This window comes from Lutjanus erythropterus, chromosome 21, assembly GCF_056507025.1.
Source record: "Lutjanus erythropterus isolate fLutEry1 chromosome 21, fLutEry1.hap2, whole genome shotgun sequence".
Classification (NCBI taxonomy): domain Eukaryota; kingdom Metazoa; phylum Chordata; class Actinopteri; order Lutjaniformes; family Lutjanidae; genus Lutjanus; species Lutjanus erythropterus.
Genome location: NC_139337.1, coordinates 10,079,290 through 10,100,693, shown reverse-complemented (window position 1 = coordinate 10,100,693; position 21,404 = coordinate 10,079,290). Strand labels below are relative to the sequence as shown.

The following is a 21,404-nucleotide window of genomic DNA, read 5'->3' as shown; positions in this document are numbered from 1 at the left end:
CAATGCAGTGCGTTGTTGTGAGCACCAAATTTTTGATACTCTGTGGCCACTGCATGAATGGGGCTTTTAATTTCAAGATGAATGAGTTTGAAGGGTTTTTGTTATCTCTGCCAGGCATGAGCCTGGAGAGGATGATGCGATTGCTTGTATGTCACTGTGCATGTGTGTGTGGCCAATGGGCCTGGAGCTTGTCCCCAGCTAATCTTGATTACTACTGGACCCATCAACCAATTTTTTTGTGGACATGTATTGACTTGACTGATTTGTCTGACATCATGGTATGAAACTGTGGTTTCTTGGTTGAAAAAGCAATTGACCACGTAGCAGTTGAGTGCCGTAGGGGGACTGATGATTAGCCAGTCAGCACCATTGGTGGGACTGAGGCCATTGTCAAACATTGTCGAGCTGATGTTAGATTCAGGCGAAAACCTGAGTCTATTAGTAGTTGGTGAAGGAGAATCAAATCCTCCTCCCCCATGGAAATTGTTTACAGTGGAGGCAATGTCAGACTGATGATACCCGTCAAGAAACTCCAACATACAGGGAAAGACTTTCACATTTATGGGGCTGGCCCCGCTTTCCTGTGGTCCAGCCAAATATACTACTGATGAATTACACAGATGCTAAATACATGCCAGTTACAACACTAATGTTATGTTGTTTTACTTTCTGTATTACTACAACAGAAAAAGGAATGCAGTAAACCAGATGTACAGTATTCTTTATACTTGTTTTTAGTCTGGTAATGTCATAAGTTAGTGTGATTTGTGTTAAAAGATGTTTTAGAAATTACATGTATTTTTTTGTTTGTGTGTTTCTTACCCTCTAGGAATGTAACACCGCACACACAGGTGGATTTCAAATTATGGAGTCACCACACCCTGAAGGCAGATGCTCTGCTGGGCAAAGCTACGCTAGACCTAATTCAAATCTTGGAGCAGCATGACAGAAAATGTATGATTTAGTTACATCAAAGTGTGTGTGACCAGAATCACCATGACAACAAACTTGTTACTGAGGTTGCATGATTTCCCACACTGCAGATTAGTGTATTTTTTTTCTCTAATATGAACATTGTAAATGAAGCATTTCTGTGGAAGTGGTTTGCTTTATGTTTTTCTTGATGTCACTATTGTAATTTGTCTTCTCACACCATCTTTGCGTTGGCTCTGCAGTGGAGAATGTGAAGGAGGTGCTGAAACTGAGCGTGGAGCAGAAGGGAGTTCTGGTTCCCATAGGGGAGCTAACTGTCTACCTGGATGGCTTGACTGTCACTGACCAGGAAGAACTGGCACCACTTACCAACGGCAATGCAGCAAATGGCACCAGTGAGCTGAGTATTTATATGTTTGGGGTGGTGATGGAGGGGCTGCCATTTTTAATTACCCCTGATTCTGGGGAATGATGTCAGTGAGTAAGCACAGGGAAAGAAAAATGACTCAGAAACATATTGCATGTACTCAGGAAGATGCTGGTACACGATGCCCTAGTCATTGTATAATCAAATTCTTGACAATTCTTGTTAAATTGTTTTAGAATTTAAAAACAGATAGATGTGCAGTACTTGCACAAAAATGGCAGGTTTATCTTGCATCACAAACATCAACATAACCATACATTTTACAACAGACATACACATATACATATATACAGTACAGAAATCTCAAGTATAATATGAAAAACAAATCACGTGTACAGATACCAATATTATATAATATTTCGTCATATAGCGAGGAATGTTTTCAAATGAACCAAATTCTGACTAAATATATACTACATATTATCTGTAGGTTTATATTTTTTTCTTCCTCCATTCTTTCCAGAAGTCCAACAGAATGGCGATGCCATCCATGAAAACGGAGATTCATCTTCCTCGTCTTCAAGGGCTGCCAATAGGTAAAGAAACTAAACAAACAAGTTTTTTTTTGTTTGTTTGTTTGTTTGTTTTTTTTTGAGGCATTTTATGTCGCTCCACTTATTTCATGAGGAAGAAGATTCTGCCTACTTGACTTTTCCTAAAATGGTTGTTGGCCTGGTTAGAATTCAAACCAAGGAACATGCTTATTCTCAAGTAAAGGAACGCTTACAGTTGTGTTTTTAGTAGCACAGTTTCTGCTATAACGTACCTTGCAGGACCACATGAAATTATAATTTAAAATAATATTTTTTACTCATATTCTATTGTCTTGCACTACTTCATGTAAAAATTGCTTTTGATACTCTTCAATCTCAGAGAGATCTGTATCTGGCCTTTTTTTGCAGTCCTGGCTATGCCCCTCTCCTGCTTTAACTTAAAGTGTCGCCCCACTGGTACCAATCTTTATTATCTGTCACACTGTAAAAGTGCCCTTCACTGAGCCTAAACAGGGGTTTTATTGAAAAGCCACAAAGGAAGCACGTCTGCTCAGCACAACAGACGGGAGGATGGTGGGGGGTGTTGAGAGGTTTGTGGCTGCCTGGCTACTCTCTGCATTGCAGTTGCTGAGAGGACTGCAAGACACAAACAGGGGTGTATTTAAAACTTACTGGTGTTTCCCCTCCCTGGGAGTTCCCAAATGTTGGAGTACTCAGCCAGATAGGAAAGGTAGCCAGGGCGATATTTGTCATGACCAGACAAAATCTTCCCTTATGATTGTTATCTTAATAATGAAACCTTATACAGTTATGATTCGTTTATGAAAAATAAGACAATTAAAATAACACATATACACATTTTTGTTTCAATTAATTTAATTTTGGAATTGCGTTTTTACTGAAAAAACATAAAAAATGTTTTGGAGGTATGCACCAAACAAGCATATTATGTCCCTTAAAGACATAATATGCAACTTTGGTGTTTCACTTTCTGGGAATAAGATTCAACAATCGGTTTCCTTTGTTGTGTGTTTACAGACAGCTTGGACAAATCCTACTGATTCCACCTTTTAAGCAAGAGAATTTGATTTGCCTGCTGTTGCATATCTGTATTACTACAGTGCTTGATTTCTAATGGAATGTTGTGACCTATTTTATCTTTATGAAAAAATTGCAGCTCCTTCAATTTTTATATTGCATTTAGCCATATTACAATGTTGATAATAGTTCAATTAGTTGTTCAGTCCTATTTTGATCCATATATGTATTGTAAAAAAAATTTTTTGGCAGAATCAAAGCAAGCAGTGTAAGATAAGATGCTAAGAGTTTAACATTAAGAAACTCTAACTTGACCTAACTGCTCCACCAGGACTTTGGTCAGATGTGACAGTGTTAGCATAACAAAACAATCTCACAACTGTCATCACATTTTTAGTCAAATGTTTCTAAGCTGTGATTGGTGCACACAAGTATGTTGTTTTTTCACTTTTGTTTCACTGAGAGCAGTTCTCCCTTTTTCAGAAATGCCCTGAAGAGAAAATGATTGATGATGTGATAACTTTCTTGAGTTAAATCCCGCCTTGCAAGTGTATAAACTGATGTTCAGGTTGTTGGCTTTTGATTAGCTTAAAAAATTATGGCTGTATGAATCCCCCTAGAATTTGTATCTTCTTTGCAGCAAAATCTATATTATAGTCAACCACAAGCTCATTGGTTTTGCTGGCGTTTAGCTTCAGGTTATTGTCGCTGCATCGTGTGACAAAGCTCTCTATCAATCCTCTGGACTCCTCTGTAAAAACTGTCGCTAAGTGAAGATGGCATGTTTTTCGCTTGAAGTTCTTCACTGGAATCATAAATGTCAATTCAGTTATAACTTCCATTTAACTTGACTCAGTGGTGGAGGCATACAATTCTTGTTTTCAACGCTGTACTGTTTTTTTGTCTGAGCTTGGCTAAAGTCGTCCTGCTCCTTCCCCAAAATGTGACTTCACTAGCAGCATGTAAAGGCCTGTCAAACAGAGGTGAGCAGTCAGTTACTTGGCTGGGTGCTGATGCTTGGGGAAGCCTCTTCCCTACTTCTTTCCATTTTTGTCTCTTAAGTTGTTGTTCTTCATTGTCATACATCACTGATATACTTGGCTTTCTAGTAGTTTTAACTCCATTGCTTCTTCTCTCTTTTCAATTCATTTCTTTTAACCTTCTTCTCTTTCTATATTTTCTCTTTTGAAATCACTTTATTTACTGACCCTTACTTACCATGCCTGTGCCTTGATTTCTTTTTTTTTTTCTTTTTACTCTGCTTTGCTTTGTTGCATTTCCTTCCTTCTTTCCCTGCATTTCAGTTTGCTTGTGTTTCTACTTTTCTTCAGAGAGTCAAGTAGCTAGACCCTTCCTGTGGAGCCAGAGGCGCCAGATCTCACAGCCTGTTGAAATACTTGATACTGCCCTCCATGCTGGCTACAGTAGCGTGAAGTTGTATTTAGTTGAAACTGTGTTTTCCTGCTTATATAATGTCAGTAACTGCTTGTCTGTCTTGCCTGTATGCCTTATCTCTGCATCACATCTCAATAGTAAAACAGAAAGTACAGTTACACGTGATTTAGTATTTGTAGTTAACCTATAAATATATGAATATCAGTATGATGATAAAAATAAAGTATTAAATAGTTATAATTGAGCACAGAAGTCTCATTGGAGGGAATGCCAGCCTCTGCTGGGCTCTGCACTGAAATATAAACTGGGGCAGGTATGGTGGGAAATTGGCTGGCATTACTTTCTCTGAACTGTCTCTTACAGATATTGTGTATTAAAGGGATAGTTCAGTGTTTCCTCTAGGATTTTTTTCAGCAGCGGGGGCAGGCATTCCGTTTCTCTTCTTAGAGAAATATTTCAATAAACTCATCTGAAAAATGCAGTCAGTTGTTACATAATGGTGTGTAGATATTAACGTTAGCCTAATACTATCAATTAGTTTACTCACGTTAGCGACACTGAGTTGGCACCGGGCCAAATTAACTTAAACTACCGATAAGTTACGTAACGTTAGCTGGTCATCAACATATTGTGAACGTCTGTTTAACTTGTAAAATCTATGTCGAGTTATCTCAAGCTAATAACTTACGTCTACCTCTTCTCCGGCCGGTAATTCGCTGCTTTATGGTTTATTTGTAATTCGGGAATTTGCTCCTCTGACTCTGCCCTGTCGCCTAGGTGCTTGACGTGCTTGATGGTCGCGCCCCCCAAACAACGCTAGCATCATGCAAATGAGCACGCGCAAGTATATTTCCATACTGACCAAGATACTTATCTGCAGTTTACCTTCGTGCTCGCAAGTACCCAACAGGAGTCTGTTTTGAAGGTGGAGAGATGCGGCGGTGGTGTATTTGCGTCAACAATAAAAAAAAAAAAAAAAGAAAGAAAGAAATTTGAAGGAGTGGCGGCTAGGATTTAAGAGTGGCAGGCCGCCACTCCTAAATGAATGTAGAGGAAACACTGTAGTTGGCATTATTGTATGTATGAGTGTATGTATATATAAATATATCAAACACATTGGCCCTGCCCATGCACAAGCAGCGTTTTTGGTCAGTCTGCTGTTATTGTGTTCAGTTTGTACATATTATTTAGTATTAACACCAGCTATATGAATGTCTCTGTCTTGGTGTAAATTGGTTCAGTAATAATAATAAAAAGAAAAGCTAGTACTGCTGTCAAACAAATCAAATGCAGTTTAACGAACAGCCCAACTAAAAGAGTACATGTCAATGTAGGTTATAAGCGACACTGGAAAACTCTGTATGTGTTAAGATACTGTGGAGGATTTGAGTATGTATATTGACTAAATGGATGTTGTTGTCTGTACGTAGAAAGACACAAAAGTACATTGAGAGTTCAGTGATGGAAAAGAGAGTCCAAAGCATATGATGTGGAAAATGTTTTAATAAAAACAGCATTATCCAGGAAGATACTGAACAGGAATCACGTTTCTCTGCCTCATCATTACAGTCTGCTGTGCTTGTAGGTGAATTTTCATGTGATAAATGTGAGTCGTTTTTCTGAAACAATGCCAAACTCTCATCTGGTCAGAGATTATTTTGGTTTTTAAAAATACCTGTGAACATCTGAACTAAGCCTTTAACTGACCTTCTATGTGCTTAACGTACCTTTTGTTGATGACCCTGTCCACAGCAGTAAATTGATTAACTTATGTGATGGTTCTCCTCAGTGCTTTTTCTAAGTGGGCGCATGCCAGCCAGTAACCTTATATGACTCCACTTTAAATAATCTCAACTATCCCGTTAAGTATCAGAATAGCTTTTATCATTTGCAGATATGCGGAGTAATAAAATCAACATTCAGTGGAGCTGTCCACCCTTGTGACCCTTTCAGACGTTTTTCTTTTTGCTGGCTGAGAACTCAGCTCCTGCCTAGAAAAAGCCCGGACTTGAGTCATGTGTCAGATTTCGTGTTGGTCATAGTGTGGGCATGTCTGTGGCACCGACTGAACTCTGCCGGCTCACAAAAGGGCCTCTTCAGCTCTGCCTCACCACGCTGTCCTATTATGTCCTGTCCTTACCCCAATGAGACAGTAGTCTCAATGTCACAAGTCTTTTATCTGACACCCGCGCACACAGAGGGGAAGTAACACACATTTAGCTCAGCCTCACTTAACCCTGAATTCATTACAAGCCTGTTTTGGGTTAGTAGGAAAAACAAAAGTTGAGTTTTTTGTTCTTTTGTTCTTTTTTGTTAGATGTTTTAGTTGGTTTTCATTTTTGATTTATGTCTTATGATATTACATAGGTATAACATTTGTAAGAACTAATATGAACTCTCTGAACTCCTTGTGTGTTTTCTCCTGAAGCTCAGTGAATGGTACAGATGGTCAGAGATCTGGTTTCTGTTCAGCCTCCAATGGTCTGGATGGTCAGGTGCCTTCCAGCTCTTGCAGCCCTGCCCTTAGTCATGTCGTCAACGGAGACTCCACACCCAACTCCACCCCAGTCCACCAACCCTCAGATAGTGACACGGAGAGTAGGACAGGTGAGTTTGATCTTTTACTTACTGTTTTATAATGTGTGAGTTTTGGTACTTTTTCACTGCTACAAAACCCTGCAGTCTCCCAGGATGTGTGTTATTTGGATAAGTTTTCCTCATTTACGGCCATGAATTCCCTCTGAGTGACAATGTTGTTGGATACAATTCACTTGAGGGTTGTGCTCTGTGTTTACTGCTATAGTAATAGCCTGTGATAAGATACAGGCTCATGTAAAACATAGAATAATCCAAAAGATTACCCAACCACCTCAGTTATACATTTTCCAGCAGGTATTCGTTTTATTGCCCGGGCAGTTTAAGTTCTTCATGGTTCACTTGGTCCTAGTGAACAGTAGAGACGATCAGTAGATTAATTTTCATTAAGTGAGGCCTGTAATCTCTGCTGCTGTCAGCACCTCTGTCGAAAACTCCCTGGAGGGATAAAGAGAAAGAAAAGAAGAGCAGACTGCAGTAGACTGTGGAGGGCAGGCAGGGCACCAATAGCGTACTGACTACACTGAGCTGAGGTTGATGACAGAATGTTAACTCTTTACTAGTAAACCTAAATTACGGTGGTCACTTTAAAAGATCCAGTTCCACCTCATGAAATCTAATGCTATTTGTTTAAATTAATTAAAATGCTGCAGATTCCCATAATTGGCCTGGTTTCCCTCATTTGTGATGCCTCCCCTTGCCTCACTTAAGTGACAAGCTTACAGCTGACTTCAGAATTGTTGTTGTGTGAACATTACTGTTGGCGTTTTTAAAGGGCAGCAAACAGCCTAACCTTTATCCATCTACAATGTCGAGTCCAAAATAATTCCATGCAGTTTTCATTTTTTCCACTCATTGAATGTAATGTTTGAATTTCAGACAGCCCTTGACAGCCCTTCTAAGCACCCACTTGTGGGGAAAAAGCAGTTTGCTGCAATCAATAAAGAAGTATAGAGTTCTGTTTTGGTGCAGGGGTGAATGGCTATAATTTATAGTGTTTTGATTTTTCATTTAAGCCATTGAATTCCTTCTGTCAGTGGATATGTTTACATTCACAGAGTCACTTGCTGATCAACCAGTTGCTATAAGGTCATGCATGTATGCTCAGCAAAAAAAATTATCACGTCTCTTTTGTTTTTGCCCTAATTTTTCATGTGTTGAAACAAAAGATCAAAGATTCTTTTTCTGTGCACACAAAATGTTTTTATCTGTCAAATTTTGTTGACAAATCTGTTAAAATCCATGTTGGTGAGCACTTCTCTCTTGCTAAGATAATCCATCCACCTGACCGGTGTGGCATATAGAGATACTGATTAAAAAGCATGATTATTGCACAGGTGTGTCTTGGACTGGTCAGAATTAAAAGACACATGAAAATGTGCAGTTTGATTTAAAAAAACAGACATTTATTAGGCACTGGACTATGGCTATTTCACAAAATATTTTTCCCAGAAGGACAAAGTCCTGACCACCCTGTGATTGGCTAACCCTGGGTTTCTTATCTTACCCTAACCAATCACACGCCATGCCCAAACCTACAAACCCAACCAACAAAGCAACAAGTCAGAGTAGAGTGGGTCATTTTTCAGGATAAAACTGCACATTTGTCATTTTATTGTGGCCAGTCCACTGTTCAATCATCCTGATGCTTAATCGGCATCTCTATATGCCACACCTGTCAGGTAGATGGACTATCCTGGCAGTGAAGAAGTGCTCACTAACACAGATTTTAAGGAATTCATATATAAAATTTGAGAGAAATAATTTCCTTATCTGCGCAGAAAAAGTTGTAGGCCTCTTCATTCAACCTTAAAAAAGTAGAGCAAAAACAAACGTTGAGTGTGTATGTATGTAGATTCTTAGACTACCAGACTAATGGGCAGTCATCCATTTAAAAGGCAGTTCTTCTCCTGCGACATGACTAGCATCAAGTCATGAATGGAGGAAGTTTTCAGTCTGTGCATGCTAATAGCACCGTTGTCTTTCTCTGACTTGCCTGCAGTCAATGGGGAGTCCTGTGATGCTGCTCCGGCTCCATCGTCTGCTACAACAGGCGATGTGCTGCCCTCTGCAGATGACCACGAGGACTGCAATCAAGATGCCACCGTGCCAGACTCTGACACAGCACCAAATAGCACATCTCAACCCCAGCCAACCTCCACACAGGCCCCAGCCTCCTCTTCTGCTGCTAAGCCGACTGATGGCGCTACTGCTGCTGCTGCTGCTGCTGCTGCTTCATCCACACTCACCTCTTCAGCACAGGGGGCCACCACCATCACAACCTCTTCATCATCGTCCTCTTCCTCCCCAGCACAGGGAGAAGCGAATGCTTCAGGAGGTGGTGGTGGTGGTAACAGTAGTAACAGTGCAACTGTAACTACTGATGGGGCCAAGCCCAGACAGCAGGTCCCCAATGCTGGAGCCTCGGATCCTCTACCACCAGGGTAAAAACACCCACCATTCCCTGACTGTTTAATATCAGAGCGCTTTTTACAGAATGAGGTACTTACTGACAAACAAAACATATTATTAGATTAAAAAAACAATATTGTGAAGTCTCCCAGTAAATAAGAGGGAGCCCGCCTAAACTAATACTCTAGCCAAAATCTACCCTTTCAGTATGAAACACTTTAACACCCATATGTACTTGTATTTCACAGTAATGTGGAAAAAAAAATCTGTTGTATATTTTCTGTTATTTTATTTGTATCCATCCCTGTCCTCTTATACAACCTTATGAAGCTTTTTGTTATACATCCTACTTTTTTCAAATAGTTGTAAACTGTTGTGTCTTGTAGGTGGGAGCAGAGAAAAGACCCGCATGGGAGAACGTACTATGTAGACCACAACACCAGGACTACAACATGGGAAAGACCACAGCCACTACCACCAGGGTAAGTGTCTCTCTTTTGCTCCTTCTGTCTTCAGCTCTTTTCAGACCTGGAAACTGCAACTACTGATTCATCTGTCTGTTTTAGGTAGTCGCTTTTTGGCTTTCATACACAATTCTCCATAACACCCGGTTCACACCTGATGGCTCTGAACCTGGACTATCACAGTCACGAAAATTTAGTTTACTATTACTTATACACATAATTACAATTTATTAATTAATTATTGTTTATTTGTCTTTTTCTGAACATATTATGCCACTATTATAGTATACGCTAAATGCATTTTGCTCATAAATTAAATCCAGTACAATTTGGTTTGCCCTTTAGCCTTGTAAGCAAAAACAAAAGAGCAGAAGGCAGCGTGGTGTTTCTCCACCAAGTCAGTTATTTACTGCTTCCACACACTTCAAGGTATATTTTTCCACTCATGCCAAGTCTACTTACAAAAAAGGTAAATGTTATTATGTCAGTTTCAGTAAGTGTTTGGTAACACAAGATCCAACAGAAGTAGTTGATAATTTAAAGTTATTGAACGTGAAGATTTATTCAGCTGTAAGCGGTTTCTTCATGGTCTTTTATTTATTTTAGGTTAATTTGTACAGGTGAGTTTCAGGTATCAATAATAAAATTAAATAACTTACATTTAAATCTCATCCTGATAACCTGTGAAGTGTGACTTGGATGTTCCAGGCTGACTCATTGATTTGTTTACCTATGTGTTTGTTGTTTTCGTTTGCTTCCTGTCCTTTGTCTCTTTCACTCTGCCAGTTGGGAACGTCGAGTGGATGATCGGGGCAGGATCTACTATGTGGACCACAACACCCGCACTACCACATGGCAGCGTCCCACCATGGAGTCAGTCCGCAATTTTGAGCAGTGGCAGAGCCAACGCAGCCAGCTGCAGGGAGCTATGCACCAGTTTAACCAGAGATACCTCTACTCTGTAAGATAATCTCCACCATTCTTCCATTCTTTTGTGCCCTCAACTCCATCTGAAACATTTTTTTACACCTGTGAAATGCAGATTCAGTTTTCATATACCATGATACTTTGTCTTGTTGTAACCCATCTGCTTCTAGCTGCCAAACTGAGGCTGATGGTGGGTGGGCATTAATATCATGATGGCAAAAAGAAAGCTATTTCCTCTAAATGGAAAAATGTAGTCTTCTTGAATTTTATGACAAACCCCCCAAAACAAGCCAAGATGCAGCAGTGAAACTTGAAGTTCTTCAGGTTACTTTATGTAGACCAACAACAAGAAAGAGTCTGTGACTGATGGAGACCCTTGCTGAGGGGAAAGAAGTTAAGCTGTCAGTGTAATTATTACTATTTCTCAATTACTTTATATTGCTATAATAAAGATACAAATGTCAATTTGATGATTATCTGCATGAGACATAATGAAAAACAAACTTAACACTAAGTTTCAAAGAAACACTGTGTGATTTTTAGCCTAAACAGCAATTTCAAATGCAATTCCTTAGTTTATTTTTAACTCTCAGTATACAAGTCCAATTCTGGTGACCAAAGATAAGTGGTGACAATGTGCGATCTCTTGATCTTTTGCTCTGTGAACACTCTGCATTATTGAATCACCTGACCTCACAGCTTTTAGCTTTTATCAGCTTGTTACCTAAAAATAGAGAAAACATCTCTGGCTCTGACCAAAACCACTTTTAAAAGTCTTTTTGAAGGTAGTTTACTTGCATGATTACTTGATCACTTTACCTTTTCTTTGCTTTCTTTGCCTTTTTCTATAATCACTCACTACTGGATATCACAGTGGTGCAGTGGGACATTATTTAGAACTCTGAAGTGCTCCATTGGTTTTGTAGAGAATTTTAAAGGACCAGATTTCCACATGTAAAAATTATAAATCTCACATATTTGATAAAATTACGAGATAATTTATAAGCCATATCTTGGGGGTTTCAACTTTTGAATGTGATTTTTATTCAAACATCAGTAATTGGTTTTTGGTTTATTTTTGTGCAGACTTTTCCAATAAACCTGTACATAAAACTGTATTATCATCAACCATAATGCAACTGCAGCAATACAGCTTTGAAACAGTGAAAGCAGAAATAGTGCTTACTGTACCAAACTCCGGCAAGTCTTCAGACACTCAAGTTGGCAAGTTGATTTTCATTCCATAGGGAAATCAAAGAAACCAGTGACTGCATTGAAGGTGGTAAAAAGACAGGTCAGAAATCTAAAACACAACAGGATGCCTGGAAAATTAGTAGCCTTATTGTAATCTATAGAGTAAACCAAATAAATTAAATTAATTGCTTGTCCTGATTATACTTGTTTATCTTAGTCCCTATCAATCAATATCAGTCATCATGATTAGCTTAGAAATCATTGCCCAATTTTTGATGGCTACATATTATGTAATCCAAACCTTTTTCTCTTTTCCATCCTTCACCTGGTGAATCTGATCTTTCAATGCATTTGTTTTATGACCCCACTCACTCAGCACACAGCTCAGTCTAGTTAGCCTAAAGGTTAGAACTTTATCTAGTCTGAATTTAACATATGCCCGCCCCGGCCTCTGCCCTAATCTGGTTATCTTTGGGTGAGGGTCCTCTTCACAGTCTTTGATCTCAGCAGTGATGTCATCTTCACTGATGATTAGCTTACAACACAAATCAAAAGACAAGACAGCTGGGACATATTGAGTAGTAACCAGCCACGGAAGCCCTCTTGCCAGAAACATATTTTTCTCCTTTTGTTTACATTTGCTTCCAGTTGTCAAATACTCTTTTTTTTTCTTCTTCTTCTTGGTCTTATTTTTTTTATGTTTTTAGTATTCTTCATATTTGGAATATTTTTGACCACACTAGTGAATTCCTTGTGTTTCCTAAATGGATCTATATTTGTGCATCCCTCGGTTTCAGGCATCCATGATGTCTGCTGAGAATGATCCTCTTGGCCCGCTACCTCCTGGTTGGGGTGAGTTCACATTCTTTCTTCTAAATGCTGTACATATTTTTGTGTCAGTGTGTACCATATGCATGTATTTTCATGTATATGGTAATGAGTGTTAATACAAAAGGAAAAGTACTTTTGTGATAGTGTTAAAGTTGTATTAAGATTATTTTGAACTAGGGCTGTCACAATAGACTGGTATCAACAATAATGGTGATATTTTAAAAGTGAAATACTGTTACATGTTAATAACACACATGATTATGTTGTGTAAATAATCCAGCACCTCTTAAATCTACTGTCTGGCCTTTACATTTCTTTACGTTCTCACTTTGTCTTCTTCCACACACACACACACACACACACACACACACACACACCTTTTCACTATCCTGTATCCATTTAAAAACTCCATACATTTATAATATATTTTATTGAGTTGTGTACTTCTGTTATTCTCAATTGTTTCCAACGTTCAAAAATATGTAATGTAATAGCACGCTTCCTGCTCACTTTTGCTAGCTAGTTGCTAAAACTTACTATGAAAAACACAGGGTACGTCCAACATGTCAGAGAGTGATGAAGGAAGTCAGGGTATGTGACTCATTGATATGTGAATAAAACAAAAAAAAAGTACCTCTTTCATTAATGTGATTTCTGTCTGATTCACATCAGAGATTTTATTAAACTGCCCACTCTCTGGATGCTTACTCGCAGTCAGGGCAGATTCATCGTTGCCCATCAAGACAGACTCTACAGGTCTTTTGGTTGAAGTTACAACTTCGCTGGCCAAAGTTCGCCAAAGTTAAACTGCATGAGAAGCAAAGACACAAGTATGCCTATGTGTGACCTTGCCCTTATGGTTACAGACTCTCTCCACCTTCCTACACGCACATTTTCACTATAGGTAGTTGGGCCACAAAGAGACAAAACCCAGTGTAGCTTTATTTTTTTTCCCTTTCCTCTAAATCTTTTCCTCTGCTGTCACTACTCGCTATTCACAAAGATTACAGTCACATAAATCTATGTTGAGTCAGCAGCACTGGTGATAATCTGACATGTGTTGCTGCATTGTGGAGCCGACTATCCATTCTGTCCATTAAGCTTCAGATTCCTGTGTGTGTTTTTTTCATCATCAGAGAGGCGTGTGGACTCCAATGATCGAGTGTACTTTGTCAACCACAACACCAAGACGACGCAGTGGGAAGACCCCCGAACCCAAGGGTGAGCCCAGTGCCAGAAAAACCACAATAGAAAAAATGGAAACTGTATTTTCTACTTTCAGAAAGTATTTGAAACGCATAAAAAATGCATAAAATATCTTTTACATCTTATGTCACAGATGCTTGTATGAGTGCTCTAAGGTGGTTAACCTATTGTTAATCTAATGAAACTGAGCAGGAAGGTAGAATATTTAATTTAGGATCTGTTAAAGATAATATTTTTCAGTATGAAAGGTCATCTACGTGTTAATGGGCTTTTTGCTTTCTTGAACCATATTGAATTCTCCTTATGTGTCATGTCCTTATGTATTGTGTCTGCTTTCTAGAAAAGTGTGGTAGTATATTCTTAACAGAATTCATTGATCGTGACACCATGACAGTGACATTTAATCCACAAGAACAAGAAGACACAGATACTTGTAGATTGTCTGCACATTTAGATAAAAACATTTTCTTTTGTAATACCTCTTGTTTTCCAATCTGTCAAAGGAAAATCAGTCATGGGAAGTATATCAAATCAATATTGGGGTCCTAAACCATGAAGTTCACTGTGCTAAAATGTTGCAATTTTTGCTGCAATTTGTAAACAAATGTGTATTGAATTTTTCTGGCACAACATACAGCAGGTCATGATCTACAGGGCACAATTAACCTGTTTCTTTGATTTGTTTGGAAAAAAAATAATGTTTCAAGCTGCAACAGCTTGTTGTACAGTGTGATTATAAGATAACATAACCTTGATGAGTTGGTCCATCATGAAAATTCTCAAAATATGATATATATATTTATAAGCAGAATTTCAAAAATAATACCCTCTTGTTTTTAAGGCAGTACATCATACACTGAAATACCTTTTAAGTATATGATCAGCAATCTATGGGCTTGTTTTGGGTTTGCCCACATTCACATGTTAACATTATGGTATTTTCGCACCTTACCCTGAGGGTATTGCTAACATTTAAGATTTTTATGGGTCAGCACTGGTGACAACCACTGGAGGCATCAGGTTTCAGTTTTCAGTTTGTCTGTCAGTCTGTCTTTGCCATTCTGTCTAACATGATATCTCAAGAGTGCCTTGGTGCAAAGGTCCACTTGGACTTAAGGATGAATATTTGGTTTTCAAAGGCATTGGTTGAACAAAATGTTGATATTTAGAGAGCAGGACGACCGATGTGTAATGCCACCATCAAAACAAAGACCAGTCATGTAATTTTATTATTCCATTCACATTACAATCAAGTATACGGCATATAGTTATCTTGTCCAGTAGCGTGTCTTAGATTTATTTTAATTGATTATTGAAATGTGACCAGTATTTAAGGGAGAGCAAGTTACAGTGTGTCAGAAGTGACATTTGATTAACTGGTCTATCGCTAGTCAATGGTCGAGGTCACTGTGACATTACAAAACACGCTTTTGGCCATAACTCAAGAATTCACACACTAATTATGACTAAATTTCACACAAATGTCTGATGCGATAAAAGATGAAGTGACATTTTATATCCAAAAGATTAAAGGTCATTTTCACTGTGACATCATGTTCAGCTCTCTATCTGACCTCTGTACTCCTCTGTACTCCTCTCCTCCTCCATACATGTCAAGCTAATGATAACTTCCAGTTTGCCAAAAGAAAATATACTTGATACCTTTTATTAAATTCCTTCTAACTCCTCACTGCATATATTATGAGACTGGACAGATGTAAACTATCTGCAACTTGCCTGCTGGTGGAGGCATTCAACTGCGAGGCAGTAATTCTAGTTCACATATGTTCTATGTAGTGTCAGCTGGAAGTTGGCTCTAAGTGTCCCTGACCTGTTAGACTTCACAGCAGATACAAAAACAAGTTCACAGCCAAGTATGAGATAAAGTCTGTAATCTTTTAAAGGTCCGTGTGGAGTTTTATATGCAGATTTTGGTCCTTGGACGTATCTTTCATTTTCCACATCTGTCAGCCAATGTTCATAAATGATATACTTGTTCTCTGTGTGTGCAGGCTACAGAATGAGGATCCTCTGCCTGAAGGTTGGGAGATCCGGTACACAAGGGAAGGAGTACGCTACTTTGTGGATCACAACACCCGTACCACCACTTTCAGCGACCCCCGCACTGGGAAGTCCTCTGTGTAAGAACACATTCTAGAATAATTTACTCGATCATGTGACATTACATGTTACTGAAACTCAAGACAGAGGCTTGTGTTTTGTCAAAAGCCTAAAGACCTGTTTGAGTTTTAGGGAAAGTGTTTAGTAGGACCAGATGAAGTCATTTGTTATATGAATTTAGTTAGTCTACAACAATGTTGATTCAGAAAATAATGATTCCCACAGTTATTTCATTAAAGGGTTGTATTTCTCACAGGATGTTCAGGGAATTGATGCATTTTCTCAGAAAGCCAGGAAATCTTTCCAGTGTTAACTTCATGGGACCAAACCAGAACATATTTCACATGCTGCACATTTTTTCATTATATGGTGAAGATTACATTATTGACCCCTGTAGAAAAAAAAAAGTACATCTATCAAGTTAAACTTGCTGTGTTTTGACCTTTGAAATGTTTTGTTCCTCTCAGCACCAAAGGCCCTCAGATTGCTTATGAGCGCAGCTTCAGATGGAAGCTTGCCCATTTCCGCTACTTGTGCCAGGTGGGTGTTCTCTGTGTCTTTCTCTTGTGTGTCTTTCTCCATCACTCCGTTTCTTGCTCTCTGGCCCTGTTTACACTTGGCATTAACATGTGTCTGTGGTGATCTGATCACACGTGGACAGCTTTGAATGCAGATGTGAACTCCCCCAAGACACAGGCTGTCACCATTTGTGTGCATGCATGGTCTGAGGCAGTTCTAAATTTGTTTGTAGAGTACTAACAAATTCAGGTAAAAAAAAAAGAATGAATGCTAGATTTGTACCCTAAAAAGTTTGTACGCAAAGTTTTTGCGTACGCTCTGTTTGTGAATTAGGCACATTATTTTACTATTGTGTATGTGAACGTATCCTGGGCCACTTTGAAAGACCGCCTACGCAGCTGACTTCCAGTAATCACGCACAAACCAGCTGTTGGACTCTATTTGTTTCATTGTAATGCAAACTATGTGTTTGGGCTCTCTTGCCAGCCAAGATAAGCAGCAGACATTTGGGAACTAGTAACCACAACATCCCCAGACTCTGTTTAAAGTCCAGTGTGCAAGATTTATGGGGATTTGTTGGCAGAATTTGGCAGAATATTCATAAGTATGTTTTCTGTAATGTATAATAAACTCAAAAAATGAGAATTGTTTTCGTTACCTTAGAATGAGCCAGGTCTTCTTCCACAGACAGTAGCTCGGAACACAAAAAACACACCAGACATTAAGTTTTGCAGCTGCTGTAGTTGCTCCTACAAGTTTGGAAGGGGAAAGTGACATGAAGTGTTTGTAATCTGCAAGCTCACTGCTAGATGCTACTGCCTCTTACCTGATAACATTCAGCAGTTGTTTGAACACGCAGTTTAAACTCATTTCACCATTTTTACTAAATTGATGAAAGAGGAAAACATTTTTTTGCGATGAACATATCTTTTTTTTTTTTTTTTTTCCAAAAGCAGTAAACAGTAACCAATGTAGCTGTGGAGAAAGTCCCCCAACTTAGCTTAAAAGATCACACAGTTTTGTAAGTTGTTGAGTTGGGCAAAACTTTATATATTTTGTGACAAGTTGTCCACAACAAATCCTTTATTGTTCGGGCTTTCTTGTAAATTCGGCAAATGTTAGACATCAAATTATTTCTTCCTTTGTGATAAATGGACAGGGTTTTTTTTGTACCACAGAGTCTATGCTACTACTGCTGGGTAGCTGGTTGGAAACAGCTCTATTTTGGTTAATTTAAATGAAATTACGTGCTAATTTGCATATAAAGCTGGGAAGTTGGACTTGATCACAAGTGGTCACTGGAGATGAATGTGGAGACACATTGTCTTGCCAGGTGTGAACTGATGTACTTAAAACTGTCCAGGTGAAAATAGTCACTCATGTTTATTGTTTTCTCTGTCTTTCCTCAGTCCAATGCTCTCCCTAGCCATGTGAAGATCACAGTCTCCAGACAGACATTGTTTGAAGACTCTTTCCAGCAAGTAAGAGAGTCCTTCTACCACTTTCCAGATTTAGTTTAACCTAATGTTATACAGCGCTTGAAAACTAATGTTATACAACACTTGAATTTCAAGTGCAGTGATGCATCACAGCCTACATGTGGGAGCTATTTCAGAGTTTTCCTCTACTTTACATAAAAAAAATATGCTAACTGAGCTTATGTCTCCTGCTAATCTAATCTTGTGTATTTTTTCTCTCTTTGTTAGATTATGGCCTTGAAGCCTTATGACTTGAGGAGAAGACTCTATGTCATCTTCAGAGGCGAGGAGGGTCTAGACTATGGTGGCTTGGCCCGGTAATGAACGCAGTATACTACATATAAATATTTTTATTGAAAATTTTTAGTCCAAACTCACTTTTTTTTTTGCAAAATTTAAGCAGTAATTAATCATGCACATTTTTTTCTCCTTTCATTTTCTTCCTCATTTCTTATCTAATTCTTCCCCCAACGCATCTTCATCCTCTCGCCTCTATCTCGCCTTACTTTGCAGAGAGTGGTTCTTCTTGTTGTCCCATGAAGTGCTGAACCCCATGTACTGTCTGTTCGAGTACGCCGGCAAGAGCAACTACTGCTTGCAAATCAACCCGGCCTCTGCTATCAACCCGGACCACCTCTCCTACTTCTGTTTCATCGGCCGCTTCATTGCAATGGCAAGTTCATGCAGTCATCAACATTTTCCCATCAAATACACTGACATATATAACCAGACCAGACTCTGAGTGTTCATATTTTTAGATTGTCAAAGTTGACTCACACAGCTCTTCTCCAGTACACCATGCTGTATTCAGTAAATGTTTTTGGTTATCATGCATCCTGGGATGTCTGAGGCTGATCTCCTTACATACAATGCATGTCATGATCACTATACCACCATAGAGTCTGTGTCCTCAGACTGACCAGCACAGTAAAAAAATATATATTTATTTATTTGTTTATGTATTTATTTATTGATCTTTTTCTGCAGGCACTTTTCCACGGCAAGTTCATCGACACAGGCTTCTCTCTGCCTTTCTATAAACGCATGCTTAACAAGAAGCTAATACTCAAAGACCTGGAATCCATTGACCCCGAGTTCTACAACTCACTTATATGGATCAGGTAATTTGTGTATTCACTCTACTTAGCCTTCTGAGTGTAAAAATTCTGAAAACAGATTGTTTTCAAGTCTTGCTTCCTTTGTGCACTTTATATGAAGTTGGACTGTCCCTGAAGTAGAAAGGTAGTTTCACACAAAATTAAACTACGATGGCCTACAAAAAAATGACTTTCTTTATTTATAAAATAATCTTTTAAACTGACAAACATATGTATAATTTGTTACATAATTCAAACAGGATTAAAAAAACCATGTTTGTCTCACTGATGACTACTGATATTTTTTTATCGAAGTAGGGCACAGTGAAAGGGGAGGAACAGAGGATAGTCTTTCTTTTTGAAATCCCTTCTTTGGCAACCAAACAGAGGAATGTCTGCACTTTGTCAGTTATCCACAGTGTAGTTTTACTGCTATTTTTAAAATCTGTGTTAAGCAAATAAAAATGTGGTCATCAGGCAGGACATCCATGGTATACAAATGATGATTCTAGTGACGATTCTCTCTGATCAATCAGTGGTCTGCCATGTTTTCACTTCACTGTTTAGTATCGGTTCAGCTCACCTGGAACCTTGTTTGAGGTGATACCAAAACAAAAAATCAGGCACTATCCACAACTTTTTGCAATGGAAAATCAAAAAAGGGGTGGTTCCATTGAAGTCGAGCCATCCAGTGGATATACGGCAGCAGGGGAGGCAAGTCAAAAATATTATTCACGCATAAGGAGAACAGACATGGTGTTTAGAGGGGATGAAGCAGTCATCTGCAGACATCACAAGATGCAAGAACTGTTATGAACAACATGGAGCAAACATGAGATTCAGCTGGTGCTTACCTTAAATAGGCAGTCAGATTTGATGCTAATGCTTGGAAAAATGGATATCTTGTGTTTATTTTTGCAACAATGAGCTATTCACCCTTGATTATTCAGTGACAGCAACACAAAGTACAACACTATCTAATCTCTCCTCAGGGACAACAACATTGAAGAGTGTGGTCTGGAGATGTATTTCTCAGTGGACATGGAGATCCTGGGGAAGATCACGTCTCATGACCTCAAACCTGATGGCGCCAATGTTCTAGTGACTGAGGAAAACAAGGAGGAGTATATCAGGTTCAGTATAACCATTTTTTTCTAGTAGTTAAAGTGATAATATCTGACCTCTCACTACTACATTTTGAGTAGGAATTTTCTTTTGAAACTTAAAAAGCAAATATATTTGTCTGCTTTGCAGTCTGATGGCAGAGTGGAGGTTCTCCCGTGGGGTGGAGGGTCAGACCAAAGCTTTCCTGGATGGTTTCAACGAGGTGGTTCCACTTCAGTGGCTCCAGTATTTTGATGAAAAGGAGCTGGAGGTGAGCAACAAAATGTTCTGCTCTGTTAAGTGTTGTTAATGATCTGTGTGACCATATATCAAATCTCTGTTTATTTTGATCCCAATAACCTACCTAATAACCACTCCACAGAGCTTTTAACCCAATCAGGGTAATTAGTCACTACCTGAATAAAATGAATAGAAGAAATGGTGTGTAGAAAATGATTGTCTCTTCATTTTCTTCTTGTGTGAGAATCCCCTCGTGCAGCGTTTCTGTTTATTTGCTCATTGTGTAATTTATGTTCTTGTTTGTGTGTGTTTGATCCAGGTGATGCTGTGTGGCATGCAGGAAGTAGACTTGCAGGACTGGCAGAGGAACACGGTGTACCGTCACTACACAAGGAACAGCAAACAGATCATCTGGTTCTGGCAGGTACAGTCAAACACACAAACACACACTGGTTCTGTGTTCACAACCCTCTACTATTTATAACGGAAAGGAACAGAATATTCTGTGTGTTCTACAAGGTGTTTCACATTAGTGACACTGTTGCTGACCGAGAATGGCAAAGTTTGAGTTCATGTTGATGATTATGTGTTGTCATCTGATGATCTATCTCAGGGGTGTCAAACTCAATCACAGAAGGGGCCAAAATTTAAAACATCCAAAGATGTGGGCCAAACAGGATTAACATTTACTGAACAAGCTAAAACTGACTGTTTTATTCAGAAATATAAATTTGAACAGCCAGACTGCAACAAATTTTTCCTCAATAAAATAAATAAAATTTAAAAGATTTTTTTTCTTCAACAGTAACAAGCAAAGTGAGAATATTTCAGCTCAGAATATTTAAGCTCACATATTAAGCTCACATGTCGTGTCAGCAGTAGTATTTCTGCTGAGGCTTACATTGGAAAATGTTTGCTTTTTGTCTGGA

General features: G+C 38.8%; 1 protein-coding gene across 3 annotated transcripts in view; it reads left to right on the top strand.

Annotated features, from left to right (window-relative positions):
• The window catches only part of wwp1 (WW domain containing E3 ubiquitin protein ligase 1), a 35,194-nt gene that overhangs the window by 9,862 nt on the left and 3,928 nt on the right, over positions 1–21,404 (top strand). Inside the window, exons 5-22 of one of the 3 annotated variants that reach the window (XM_084747719.1) lie at positions 830–954; positions 1,176–1,328; positions 1,827–1,896; positions 6,716–6,894; positions 8,885–9,326; positions 9,681–9,776; positions 10,545–10,719; positions 12,677–12,731; positions 13,847–13,931; positions 15,929–16,057; positions 16,505–16,577; positions 17,966–18,037; positions 18,263–18,351; positions 18,548–18,707; positions 19,022–19,155; positions 20,124–20,264; positions 20,386–20,506; positions 20,795–20,899. In XM_084747719.1, the coding sequence (XP_084603845.1) occupies positions 830–954; positions 1,176–1,328; positions 1,827–1,896; positions 6,716–6,894; positions 8,885–9,326; positions 9,681–9,776; positions 10,545–10,719; positions 12,677–12,731; positions 13,847–13,931; positions 15,929–16,057; positions 16,505–16,577; positions 17,966–18,037; positions 18,263–18,351; positions 18,548–18,707; positions 19,022–19,155; positions 20,124–20,264; positions 20,386–20,506; positions 20,795–20,899 (2,404 nt within the window). Of the gene's footprint in view, positions 1–829; positions 955–1,175; positions 1,329–1,823; positions 1,897–6,715; positions 6,895–8,884; positions 9,327–9,680; positions 9,777–10,544; positions 10,720–12,676; positions 12,732–13,846; positions 13,932–15,928; positions 16,058–16,504; positions 16,578–17,965; positions 18,038–18,262; positions 18,352–18,547; positions 18,708–19,021; positions 19,156–20,123; positions 20,265–20,385; positions 20,507–20,794; positions 20,900–21,404 lie in introns of all 3 variants that reach the window. The other 2 variants (XM_084747718.1, XM_084747720.1) reach the window with 2 other exon arrangements.